This window comes from Petaurus breviceps, unplaced genomic scaffold, assembly GCF_028583685.1.
Source record: "Petaurus breviceps papuanus isolate PSGF00001 unplaced genomic scaffold, PetGlider_PUasm1.0 183, whole genome shotgun sequence".
Taxonomy (NCBI): domain Eukaryota; kingdom Metazoa; phylum Chordata; class Mammalia; order Diprotodontia; family Petauridae; genus Petaurus; species Petaurus breviceps.
The window spans coordinates 17,413,722-17,428,280 of NW_027185791.1; the positions used below are offsets into that span (position 1 = coordinate 17,413,722).

Sequence of the window (14,559 nt, forward strand, 5' to 3'; positions counted from 1 at the left end):
ATTTTATTTTAAAACTTTCAATTCCAGATTCATTCCTTTCCTTCCTTGTCACCCACCCTCACTGGAAAGAGAAGCAGTTCAGTATAGGTTGTACATGTGTGGCTAATGCAAAACAATAACATAGTAGATACATTGTAAAAGACCGACTATATTTCCCTCCCTCCTATCCCACCTCCCATTTGTTCTATTCTCTACTTTAATCCTGTCCCTTTTCAAAAGTGGGTGCTTCCAACTTCCCTCCCCCCCAGACTGCCCACCATTCCATCATCCCCTTCTCCTCCCCCCCCACTCTCCTGTAGGGTGAGATACCCTATTTAATGTGTATTTCATTCCCTCCTCAAGCCAAATTCAATAGGAATAAGGTTGACCCATTCCCTTTTGCCTTCCTATTCTTCCCCTCCAGTGTAACCATTTCCCCTTGCTTCTTCTGTATGAGATAGTTGACCCCATTCTGTCTCTCCCCATCTCCTCTCATTATATTCCTATCTCACTTCTTAATTTCACCTTTTAAGTATCATCCCTTCCTATTAAATTGGTCCCGTGCCCTTTATCTATGTATACCTGTAAACATATATACACACATTCACATATGTATTCATATGCCCATATACCCTCCTATATTGATATAGATATAGATATACACATATATATATATATATTTCTATTCCCTTCAACTACTGAGAAAAGTTTCATAAGTTACAATTATTGTTTTTCCATGTAGGAATGTAAATAGTTCAACTTTGATAAGTTCCTTATGATTTCCTTTCCCCATTTACCTTCTCATGCTTCTCTTGCTTCTTGTATCTGAATGTCAAATTTTCTATTCAACTCTGGTTTTTTCAGCAAGAATGCTTGAAAGTCCTCTATTCCACTGAATGACCATATTTTTCCCTGAAACATGATACTCAGTTTTGCTGGGTAGGTGACTCTTGGTTTTAATCCCAGCTCCTTTGACCTCTGCAATGTCATATTCTAAGCCCTTTGATCCCTCAGTGTAGAAGCTGCCAGATCCTGGGTTATCCTGATTGTGTTTCCACAATATTCAAATTGTTTCTTCCTGGCTGCTTGTAATATTATCTCCTTAATCTCGGAATTCCAGAACCTGGCTATAATATTCCTAGGAGTTTTCTTTTGGGGATCTTTTTCAGGAGGCGATGGGTGGATTCTTTCAACCTCTATTTTGCCCTCCGGTTCTAAAACATCAGGGCATTTTTCTTTCAGAAATTCCTGGAGGATGATTTCTAGGTTCTTACTTTGATCATGGCTTTCAGGTAGTCCAATAATTTTTAAATTATGTCTCCTGGATCTATTTTCCAGGTCAGTGGTTTTTCCCATGAGATATTTCACATTGCCTTCTATTCTTTCATTTGTTTGGATCTAATTAACAGCATCTTGATTTCTTATAAAGACATTAGCTTCCATCTGCTCCAGTCTAATTCTGAAGCCATGATTCTCCTCATTGAGCTTTTGAGATTCTTTTTCCATCTGGCAAATTCGACTTTTTAAGACATTCTCCTCATTGCCTTTTTGAGCCTCTTTTGCCATTTGAGTCAGTCTGTTTTTTAAGGTGTTATTTTCCTCAGTCAGGCTGTTGACTCTCATTTCCTAATTTTCTTGCATTGTTTTCATTTCTCTTCCCAATTTTTCCTCCACTTCTTTCATCTGCTTCTTAAGGTCCTCTATGGCCTGTAACCAGGTTGTATTTTTCTTTGAAGCTTTTGGTGCAGGAGTTCTGACTTCACTGTCTTTCTCCTGTTCCATGCTTTGCTCCTTTATGTCCCCAAAATAGGAGTGTAATGTTAGAAACTTCTGTCTGCCTGGTCATGTCGCCCCTCAGTCACTTGACCCCTGGGCTTTTTGCCACAGTAAGACTGCCACCAGACAGGGGAGCTTTCGTCCCAAATGCTGGTGTTTCCTCAGCTGCCAGAGGTATTAGATGGGTGCCCTCTCTGAGGTCTCCACACACTCTGGCAAGCTGGACATACACCCCAGGACCTCCACCCTAGACTGCAATCCAGATCCAAGCAGGTTAAAGCAAGAGCGATAACCCCTCAGACTGGTGCTTGGTCCCCCTACACTCTGCAGGCCAGGAGCTGAAGCAGCCACGTGGCGCTGGCAGGCTGTGCTGGCATCACGCACTCCCACTTACTGGGTCCCAAAGTCCAGACTGCACTGACCTCTCACTTTGTCCTTCACATCTATGTGTTGATAAGTCTGGAAACAGCCACAACTGCGGCTGATCTGGAGTTCCTCCAGCCGGGCTGGTCAGGCCCGCCCTGGGGCTAAAGCCTCAGAGTGGGGCTGGGCTTGGCTCCCAGAGCACTGAGCTGGCTGATTCCTGCCAGCCTCCTGGGCTGTCCTCAGAGGGAGGTTAGCTTCTCTGTGTCATTTTGTGGGTTCGGCAGCTCCAACGTTTGTGTAGAGTCCCCTTTTACATGGATTGGGGAAGGTGGAAGCAGGAGCAGCAGGGAGGTCCTGCTTCTACTCTGCCATCTTGGCTCCGTCCCCCCTATTCTCTATATCTTTAAGCTAATGGTGAATGGTAAAGATGTGGTCCATTGTTGACTATTTCTTGAGAATACCTGCTTGTAGGGGTGGCTAGGTGGCACAGAGAGCACTGGCCCTGGAGTCAGGAGGACCCGAGTTCAAATCTAGCCTCAGACAGTTAACACAAAAAAACTAGTCATGTGACCTTGGGCAAGTCACTTAACCCCAATTGCCCTACCTTCCCCCCTCCAAGGAGTAAAACACAAAACAAAACAAAACAAAACAAAAAAAACAAAAAATCCTAAAAAAAAAAAAATGAGAACAGAATAAATTTCAGAAGGGGACACAGATCAGCAGGGTAGTTTTGGAACTATCATGTTCAGTCTGACATACACTTAAGAACACAAGCTGTCTGCAGCAGAGTCTCACAGTTTCATACGTGATCTTTTTCTCTTTTGGGGGGAAAGTCATATTTGTTTATATTTGGTCAAGTTCAGAATAATAAAGGAAAATTTTAAAGTTAAAATGAAGATGTATGCAATTAAAATGGCTCCAACTTGACCTTTACTGTGAGCCTCTGATAATAAAAAATGCAAGGAAGAAAGAACATTTATACAGATTACTACAATTTCATATAAAAGTTTAACTGGTGTCAACCAATTGCAAGAATGAGGAAACTCAAAGAGTCTAAAAACCATTTCAGTTAGTTAAACATTCAGGGGTGTGAGGGAGTCTGCTTATTTTTTAAGACTAATTGTTAAATTTTCAGCTTGAGCATTTACAACTCAGGAAACAACAAATCAGGGCTTGATTTACTGTTTTATTTATTGTTTAGACTTAAGAAAGTGATGGAGAAAATGTTAATAATTCAGATTAAACTTAGAAGTGTATCACATACATTTTTTTTAGAGAGGAGGTTGTTAAACATTTACCAGCAGACCAGTGCAAACATCTGACCAAATACCAAACAGAGAGTTAAAAGAGCCAAGGCCAATACCAGTTTAAATTGTAAACTTGTAAAACACTTGTTTGTAAAATATATTTTAAAAGTATCTTTATTATATATATATTTCCCAATCCCTCAATAAATATATATATTTTTTAAATCCTCAAAAAATTATTCCAGCAAAACACTGTAAAATCTTATAGAGAAGTTGGTGGAACATTATTTTTTTGGTAGAATATTATTAACAGTATCACTTCAAAGAACTGAAAGGGAATAGTAGAGGAGAAAACCTAATTAAGCAAAGTAATCTGAAAGACAACGAAGGCTGAAACAGAGGCCAACAAAGATCAATGAATGGGGAATATCTGCAGATTGTTTAAACAAACTCTTTCAAGATGAAGAATAGTAAAGCAGCACATCTGGATTCTAACACAGGTCTCAGATACTGTCCTTGCAGAGTCAGTAAGGTCCTGAAGAAAATAAAGATGGGAAAAACAACTGAACTCAGCCCAATATATACAACGGAAGGCATCCTGGAAATAAAAGCCAAATTTGAAGACAATGAGGAATTGATTTTCAAGGAATGTTAAAGAGAATAAAGTACCAAAGGTGTGGAAAGAATAGATTTTATTACTACTCAAAATAAAGAGACTATTAATAACTACTGACCCATACGTCTACTTTTCCAACTATACAAAATCTTTTTGAGAGTAATTTAAATATAAATTAAAGGTATATGAGATAATGGAATTAGAATGTAACAAGCTACCTTTCATAACCAATATTTTATAACAGACCATATGTTTACCATTATAAAACTGCCTGAAAGAGACGGAGAATACTATGCTGTATTCAGCATAGTGCTTATGATGTGCTTACTGTGCTCACTGTTTGCTGAGTATTTCAAAAGCACTTAATTCAGGAAAACAAACCAGCAACATAAAGCCTCTCTTTTAAAGAGTGCATTCAAAAGCTTCTTTAACTTTGCTTACCACCTTCTCATTATTAATAGTCAGTGAGGCATAATACAGGGAAGTGTAAAAGATGCCTACCAGTGTCTTCCTGACTGCACCAAGCTCTGTGATATCCCAGAATCTCTTAGATACGACATATAACTATTCAAAAGGAACTTGGCTTAACTATCTATGTGGGAAAAACAAGTGGATGAAAAATGCCTGTTGTGCAGACTACACTATGCAGTATGACAGACAACTTATAGAGCTTATCCACCACAATATCCACAGACACATTCCTGTTTCTTGGATAGACAACACATCTTAATTTAAAAATTAAGCCAAGAATTGAAAAGAAAGAGCAAAGCAATCTGGACTGCCATTGAGGAACTGCAATATTCTTTTAATAACCACAAGCTTCTTGAAGAAGCAAAAGTCCATCTTTTAAATAGAAATATTCTTCTGGAGTTATGCGGCTGTAAGTCATAGGAAGCTATGATCTCTAAAAAACTGAAGTTGAGGATTACCCAAAGCCCAAAAGTGAGGAGTATGGTGGGGATGAGCAGACTGTAACCCATCCAAAATGAAGAATTAACATAGGAGGGGCAATAAAAAAGACAAGTGGATCCCTGCTGGAAAGTCCTATTGTCCACTGCTATCTTTGAGAGAGCAAGAGGACTCAAGGAAGGCTTTCCACCCTCCTGGATGGACCCCGACGGAAAACTTAGGAGACTAGAGGAGTGGTGGATATGTATGAGCTCCATTGTATACCTTTGGGAGGACAACCACATGGATGAAATCATGTAACTACTGGAGTGCTGGCATAAAGAACTGTATAGCTAGGAGCCTTAAGAGATCAGCTATTCTCAAGCCCTAATTTCCAGATGAAGAAAATTAAGGTCTAAGAAGGTAACATGATTCGTCAAAGGTCATACGGGGAGAACAGCAGAGATGGATGGAAAGTCAGGTCTCTCACCTCTCATCTGAGGCTCCTTCCAGTAGGCCAGAACCAAAGTATTACTATTATAACTTTTCTTTTTATTTGTAACTATAATTTTGTAAATAAGCTTTAAAAAATGTAAGGGCCTACAACATTTTTCCTCTTAGCACCAAATACAGTTTCATCAGTTCCATAAGCCACCTCCTTTTTATTCACAGCCTTATTATCATTCCCCATGGCAGCAGTCTAAGGGAACACAAGCATCTGCTTACTACTACATGTTTTTTAATGAAAGCCTATCAAAACTAGATTTATCACATTTTATTAAATCCATTTCCTTGTTCCTTCTAGGCTTTGGAAACATGCTAATTGGCACAGTTTTCTTATTGGAATTCAACCCTACTAGTGGGGTCTGAAACATTCAAACCATACCCACATTCCATGTATAGCATGTTATTTTTCAAGCATTCTTTTTTTTTTAAGCTAGAAGTTTGACATGAAGACACAAAATTAAAAGAGCTAGATACAACAAAAATAACCGGCTGAGAGAAAAAAAAGTGGGGTGGGGAGGTCATATACAAAAGACAGGAATGAGCAGAGTAGGGAGGGAGGGATGTTGGTCTGTGGATGATTTAAATAGGTAGCCCTAGGTAAAGGCTTACAGATTCACAATATATGGCTTATACAATAGCAAGCAACCATCTACTATACAGAATATATAAAAGGAACCAAGAACTCAGATTCTAATGAGCTTAGAATGGAAGGTTGACTTTTATCTTTCTGAAAGGTTTTATTTCCCTTTGATTTGCCAAGACTTCCCAGACTATGCTCCACAACAACCAACCTATGGAATCTTAGACAGGAAGTAATGTTAATATGCATTTAGTTTCTCTTAAAGCAAGACCCTATTTTTCACTAAGCAAATGAGGCTTTCTCCTAAAAATTTGCCAGGGAGGAGAGAAGAAACCTTTTTCATTTATCCACAATCCATTCTCTACAAACTAAAATCTTCATGTTGCCTTTTTCTGAAATTTTTTTAGTTGATGAACAAAACTGAAAAAAAATCACAAGACCATGTAGACTGGATCTATTAGAAATAATAAATTTGTAAGTATGTAATCTCCACTGGGCCCTTACCCCCTCGGAAGAACCTCTTTCTACCTCCGTGATTAATTCCCTGCCCCACCCACCGCAGCAACTTTCCAGACCATTTCAGCCCTGCTCCAATCTCCAGCGGCCTCTCCTCCCAACTCTGTCAGCTGAAAACCTTGTCTCAGATTTTACTGAAAAAAACTTGAGGCCATCTGCTGAGAGCTAGTTCTCTCTTCCTCCTTCTCTTCTGCCACATGCTTTCTACCCCCATCTCCTCCTTCACTCCTTCTTGTCAAGCCAATCCTCAAAAACCTTCCGCTTGATCCCCTCTGGCCATAGGCACCTCAGTCTTCCCCCTAAGTCCCTGGGGAGAAGGTTGTCTATAATCAGGGCCTCCACTTCCCTTTCTCTTTTTAACTCTTTACATTCTGACTTCTAACCTCATCATTCAACCAAAACTACTCACCCCGAAGATGGTAGCAATGAGGCAGCGGCCAAGTCCCTGGGATCGTCCCTCCCTCTCTCTGGAGCCTCTGCCCCATCTCTCATCACCATCTCCTCCTGAATCTGCTCATCTTCTTGGCTTCCTCAGCACGACTCCATCCGTCTGACTGCTCCTTCTCAGTATTTTTGCAGGATCTTCATACAGATCATGCCCACCAACAGTGGGGGTCCCACAGGACTCTGTCTGGGGCCCTCTTCTTTTCTCTATACTATTTCACTTGGTGACCTCATTATTTCCCATGGACTTATTTATCATCTCTGTTGATTATTCTCAGATCTACTTAGTCTAAGCTCTCTGCCTTCCAGACTCACACTTCCAATTAATTGCTTATTAGACATCTCTGAAACTGGATGTACCATAGACATCTTAAATTGAATGTGTCCTAAACTGAATTTGATATCTGTTCCCCAGAATCTCCCTCTCTTTCTAACTTCCTTATTACTAGTGTCCCACCATTCCCCCAGTTATGCAGGCTCACAACCTAGTTGTGATCTTGAATTCCTTACTCTCTCACCCTCTATTACTCGGTTTGTTGCCAAGTTGTATAGCTTTTCTCTTTATAACATGTCTCCTACTTTCTCCAGACTTCAGTTTCTTAATCTTTAAGGGACAAGGCTGGATTAGGATCCAGAGATTACTTCCAGATCTAAAATCATAATTCTCTTTTTTTACATTATTACAGCACCTAGCAAAACAATCTGTAACAGGCATGAAATCTTACTAATGAAGATTTTTTTTAAAACACGTTAAAAAAAAACCCACAATTTCTCATCTTGTATTCCTTTTCATGCCAACCAATAACATGAGTATATTTTGTTCCCCTACAAGATCTATTCAAGGAATGGCTGAACAAGCTGTGGTATATGCATGTTATGGAATACTATTGTGCTATAAGAAATGAGGAGCAGACGGACTTCATATTTACCTGGAAAGGCTTATACAAACTGATGCTGAGTGAGAAGAGCAGAACCAGGAGAACTTTGTACACAATTACAGACACAACGTATGTGTGATGACCAACTCTGATAGCCTGCACTCTTTTCAGCAATGCAGTGTTATAAGTCAATCCCAAAAGACTCATGATGGAGAGAAATATGTGTATCCAGAGAAAGAACTAGAAAGAACTAAGTTTATATCCAGGTGGAAGGAAAATACCTGATCTTTTTCCTTTTCTTGTTTGGTTTTATGTCCTCTTTACCATTTTTCATTCCAGCTGGTACAATCTGTCCTTATAACCTGACTAATGTATAATGTGAAAGTATTTACAGATCCTATATTTGACTATAAGCCGCCATGGGAGGGGGGGGGAAGGAGGGGGGCAAAATGTGAAACTCAAGGAATTGTGGAATTGAATCCTGTAAACTAAAAGGAAACAAACAAATTAACTTAAAAAACAAATAAATAAGAAAAAAAAGAAAGTTAAAAAAAAAAAAGATCTATTCAAAAGAAAGCACCTCTTTTATCCTCTCTGAGGGATAGGTGGCTTTCAGGAATGAATTCGAAGTCACACATAACTTCTGAGAATAGGTCAACTTAAAGAAATAATTATAGTGGCCCAAATGTAATCCTAAACTGAATCAACCACAACAGGCTCAAATGGCAACTGACCACTTATGGGTCACTCTCTTCCTCTCACCACTGAGTCTGTAGACACAACATGAACCTTGATGAAAATTCTGCTTAAAATGCAGAGAGGAAAAAGACATTTCTCTGTGACAGAAAGAATGAACTCATTTGTTTTGCTAGTCCATCCTCCTGGGAAGTAGTAGTCACTTCCATTTCAGAAGAAATGAAGATCCTTGTCACCAGAATGCCGCAACATAGGCACTTAGGTCCTCAGAAAAGTCAAAATAACATCTCATATACCGCTTGACTATTCCTACCTCCTCATTCATTTGAATAACTTTCTCATAGATTCCACCAAGAAAAGAAAGAGAAACTGCGCTTTTATACAAAACTTATCAAGCACCATCCTTCATCTGATCTTTTTTTCCTTTTCTTTTTTTTGGAGGAGGGAAGGCAGGGCAGTTGGGATTAAGTGTGTCAAGTGTCAGAGGCTACATCTGAACTCAGGTCCTCCTGACTCCAGGGTGAGTGCTCTATTCACTCTGCCACCTAGCTGCCCCAATGCATGTAACATAAGATAATGTAACATAATGCAGCATAATACAGAAAGTAACACACTGTAACACAACGCAGCATAAGCCCTTGATGCCACTGCTTTCCCTTTGTCATTATCTCCAAAGTCTCCTGAACATATGTTGTTGGTACACAGCTGTTTACGTGTTTTCTCCTTACGTGGCTCTTAGCACTTTGGGAGCTGGAACTGTCTTCTGCTCTCCCTTTATCTTCTATCACTAAGCAGAGTGCCTGACACGTGACAGCTGCTTGATAAATGCTGACTTTGACTTGACTGTTTGAAGGTAGGGGCTGTTTTGTTTTTGACACTGTAATTCTAACACCTTTCAAATAGTGGGTAATGAGTAATTTTTTGTTGAACAGTTTGAACTGACTGCTTTCATATTCTAGGATTCTCAGCCATTATTACTCTCACACTTTCTTCAACTACTGAGAAACTAAGCCCATCAGCAAAGTAGCACATTCCACTCAAGACAGAGAATTTTGTGAGGGTAGAGGTGTGGCAAGGGGGAAGGTCAAGAGAAACAGGCAGGGCCTGGCACTCTCTACCTCGAACTCTTGCAATAAAAGGCACCCTTTGCACCTTAACACCTAAAAAATATTTGGTCAAGTGGCCAGATGAAATGCAATTTAGTCATACATGCTATGATTAAAGCTGGGATGAAAGTAAGAAATCATTTACTACAAGCCTTTCATTTTCTAGATAAGAAAACTAAGGTGTGACATGTCCAAGGTCACACAGCAAAGTCATCTTAATGCCAAAAACATAAAGCCTCTAAAAACTACTTCATAGCAAAATTCTCAACAGGAGTAAAATACTCTAAAAACAGAACAAAATAGGTTAAATCTAGAAGCCACAATAGTCATCTTTTTTTTTTTTCCTGTTGGAGGGCAATTGGGGTTAAGTAACTTGCCCAAGGTTACACAGCTAGTTTTTTTGTGTGGGTATTAAGTGTCTGAGGCCAGAACCAAACTCTGGTCCTCCTGACTCCAGGGCCACAATACTTCATCTTAAACAGTAGAGAAGTACCCATAAGATACTCCTTTAAAAGAAATGAATAACCAATTTAATTGTGAACTAATTGATTGTCTATGGATCAAACAGTTAAGAGAGTTGCCAACTCACCAGGATAGATGAGATAAATAAGGTAATACGCACCATGAAAAAGATAATTTCATCAGAAACCAAAGAATTCTTAATATTTTTGTTATTTTAGAGATTGAAATCCAATTTTCCAAAAACCATATTTTCCTTTAGAAAAATGAAATAATAGAAAACAATGAAAAAAATCTGATCTTGACCAGTCAAGTTTTTTGACTTAATCAATCCTGCTTCCCAATGAAATTCTTTATCTTGTTTTGATACCTCCAAGACATTGCAAATAAGTTCAGCAGGTATCTGACAAATCTTCCCTACTCCTCCCTCACCCCAAATGAGATCACGACTAATCTTTGTACCTTCTTAGGATCATAGATCCTAAAATTACAATGCTAAGGGTGGGTAGGCCCCTCAGAAGCTCTCTAGTCCAGTCCCTTTATTTTGCAAACAAGAAAACTGAAACCCAAAGACATATTCTAACAGAGGGAGTATTGGAGCCCAGGTTCTCCAACTCTAAATCAAGTTCACTTTTCACTGTAACAGGCTGCTACTCTACCTTATCTGAAAAAATAAACTGCCTTGATCTTTCCAGCTTTCAATTCCACCTTTACTCTTGACTGTCAGGGCTGTTTAAAAAAAAGAACTGAGACCAGGGGCTCTCCAGAATTAAAGACAACCCATCAGTTGCTCCTGACCAGGAAGAGATCAACCTAACAACTGTGGCTCAGAAAACCTTATGTTAATTATAGAACATGCAGCTTCTTTAAAAAAAAAGGTTTTTTTTATTAAAACTTAACAAATATGAACATTTTTATAAATGAAGAATGGAAAACAGGATTACTTATTAAATTGAACTTCTGTCATAGTTTAATGTCATATTTTTTTCAAAAATTATAGACTTGGGTGTGGCTAGGTGGCACAGTGAATAGAGCACACAAGCCCTGGAGTCAGGAGGCCCTGAGTTCAAATTCGACCTCAGACACTTAACACAAAATTAGCTGTGTGACCTTGGGCAAGTCACTTAACCCCAATTGCCCTACCTTCCCCCCTCCAAAAAAAGAAAAAAAAATTAACAGACTTGACAAATATCAAAACATGAAAATTTCTATTTACAAAGGATATAGATGATTATATCGAATATAATTATATATTGTAAAGAATTATATATGAAATCAAATCCTTTAAGAGATTTTTAATAGAAGTCATTCCACAACTGATAAATGATCAAAGAATACAAAGTTTTAAAAAGAAAAAAAAAATCAAAGCTATCAATAACCACATTAAAAATGCTCTAAATCCCTAATTATTAAAGAAATGTAAATTAAAATAACTCTTAAGTACCACCTCACACCCATCAGATCAGCTAAGATGACAGAAAAGGAAAAGGACAAATGCTGAAGGGGATGTGGAAAATTGGCATACCAATGGAGTTGGTGGAGCTGTGAACTAATTCAAGCATTTTGGAGAACAATTTGGAATTATGCCCAAAGGGCTATAAAACTGTACATACTCTTTAACTCAACAATATTGATACTAGGTCTATACCCAAAGAGATAAAAGGATGCATATTTACAAAAACATTCATAGCAATTCTTTCAATGGTGGCAAAGAATTGGAGACTAAAGGGACGTCCATGAGTCAGGAAATGGTTCAACATTATTAAGAAATAATAAAGGAGGGGCAGGTGGATGGTGCAGTGAATAGAGCACTAACCCTGGAGTCAGGAGGACCTGAATTGAAATCCGACCTCAGACACTTAACACAAAAACTAGCCGTGTGACCTTGGGCAAGTCACTTAACCCCAACTGCCCTCCAAAAAAGCAAAAAAAAAAGAGAAATAATAAAGGGGATGGTTTTCAGAAAAACATGGTCAGACTACATGAAGTGACACCAAATGAAGTGAACAGAACCAGGAGAACAATCTATACACTAACAGTAATATTGTAAAGACAATCTACTGTGAAAGACCGATCTTTCCTCTAAAGACAAACGAAATCTCAGGAGGAAAATATCAATTCAGTAACAATTACTATTACTAAGTGCCTGCTACATGCCGGGCACCACTAACACCAAGGATGTACTGGACTGCTTGAGGTCATATTTTAGAATACCGACACTAGCATTTATGCATAAGCATAAACAAGTATAGTGAAGGGAAATCAAAGTACTGTATAAGATCTTCAATTTCATACCCACAGCATTAGATGGACTAAGACTGATTGTCTAAGGAAGGCATCATTATTCTCATTTAACAAAATGAAGAAATTAACGTACAAAGAAAAGAATATAGCCTGAGATTCTAAAACTGATGAAAGGAAAGATGTTCACTAACTATAAACAAAAAAAAAGAAAGGGAAGAATGGCAGAAGACCACAACTCTCCCACATTTTATGTCCTGAAAGTCAGAAGCAGTAGGTAAGAAATTAAATGGTTAGAAAGATCAAGCAATTTGTTCTATATAATAAAGGATAATAATATCACTCACTTCACAGGGTTGCTGTGAGGATCAAATGAGACCATATATACCAAGTACTTTGCAACTTTAAAACCCTACATCAACGTCAGATATTATTCTTAGTTTTTACAATTATTACTATTCCAAATAGAATTCTGTGGTTTCGAAAAAAAAACAAAAGCATTTGAAAAATAAAGAGGACAAAAAGGAAGCAGATGAATTAACTTCCTCAAACCTGTGACAACCATCTCTCACCAATGACAACAGATGATTTTAAGGCAACTATTATCAGCAGGCAACCAGGAAGTCATGACCAAAGAGGGTGTTTTATAGAAGCCTATTAATTTTAAAAGACTTCTGTTTGATTATACTTGTATAAGGTGAGTCACATTCAAAAGGAGGTGAAGTGGGAGTTCACTTCTAATTAATATGGTATTATTCTCTCCCCTCAAAATTGAAAACTTTGCTGTAAATATTTTTAAAGGACAAGGGCCTAAGTATTCTACTTTACATGGTAGCCTCTCCTCCCCCTCATCCTGCCAGTATTTAATTTATCTATTTACATAACCCTAAAATACAAGAGCGAAGGGAATATAAAAAAACCCTCATTGCAGCTGTCTTCCCAGTGCCCACCTCTTGGTATCTTCTAGTACTATCTTCTTTTGCTAGCCTTCTTTCCCATCATACACTTTATTTGTAACTGCATCTTCAGTCTGACTCTTTTGTAGTACCCATCAACATACTGGCACATTTTAAATGATAAAGCATTATTACTTGACTTTTCCCTCCTGATTCATAGTCTAATAAGAACACTAGCCTAGGAACCCAGAAACCACGGGTTCTTGACCATGTACCTCTGTTCTTTTACCTGTATGGCTTTAGAGAGAAGGTAAGCTCCTTGAAGGTAGAATTATTTGATTGCCATCCCTGTATCCCCAGTGTCTAGCTTCCGTTATCCAGCTTAGTAAAAGTCCATTTGACTGTGAGCTCCCTGGGAGCAGAGACTCTCTCTTGCTTTCCTTTGTAGCTCCCTGCCTATCACAGTGCCTAGCACAGAGTAGGGTTACTGATTAATTAACTACTGTGTATTATATACAATGGGAGCTTAATCAATTTCTATTGATCGATTTTTTTCTCTTCTCTAAAGTAGTATAAGCCACTTCTGCCCCTCCAATCTCACAAAAGTTGTGAGAATCAAATGAGACAACACACACACAAGTTATATGTAAGTCATAAACACAATAAAAAATGTGTTCTTTGTCTAGGATAACCTTGGTTGATCCAAAGTCAAAGAGACAAAGTGGTCTGGGGGAAAATGAGAAGAAATAAAAGTACTGGGACTGAGGCAATCTCCAAACTGGCCAGGCCAAGAGGAAACGAAGGGGGGGGGGGGGGGGAGAGATTCTGGTTTGCCTTGAACCTTACATTTTAATACAGGTCACATAGGAAAAGCCGCAGAACCCACAAGAAACAAGGCTTCTTGCTTACCGTGTTGCATTTTGTGCCACACACCACTTGCCGGTGATTCAGCCACTGAGATGCAAACACTTTGTTAAGGGTCCCAAGGTGAAACTCTCTCTCCTTCAGGAGACTGGGAAGGTGCTGAGCTGCATAACCATGCAACACTCGGTAGTAACTGGACTCATTCTGCAGCCTGACTTCTCTGCCTTTCAGGTAGTAGACCAAGGACCTCTTCACTGGAGGGAGCCTTTTCCTCTTGTTTAGTGAATGATCCCAGCCAAACTGTGGAAAGCAATGTCGGAAATCACAGGCTGCAGCCACTGCCCTTCTAATATAAAATTCAGTAAACATCAATGAAAACTGGTAACCTAACCTCCAGTTTTAAAGTCACCTGCCCTGAACACCGCGAAGGATGAAACTGCTCCCAGAAGCCCCTGGTTAACTCGTAGCTCCAGTAAAGATGCTTATAGACACATCGATAT

The 14,559-nt window shown here is 38.9% G+C and overlaps 1 protein-coding gene across 2 annotated transcripts in view; it reads right to left on the reverse strand.

Annotated features, from left to right (window-relative positions):
- DCAF12 (DDB1 and CUL4 associated factor 12) overlaps window positions 1-14,559 on the reverse strand; it is a 93,972-nt gene that overhangs the window by 77,557 nt on the left and 1,856 nt on the right. For both annotated transcript variants that reach the window (XM_069087970.1, XM_069087971.1), the window contains exon 2: window positions 14,105-14,359. In XM_069087970.1, coding sequence (XP_068944071.1) covers window positions 14,105-14,359 — 255 coding nt within the window. The remainder of the gene's footprint in view (window positions 1-14,104; window positions 14,360-14,559) is intronic.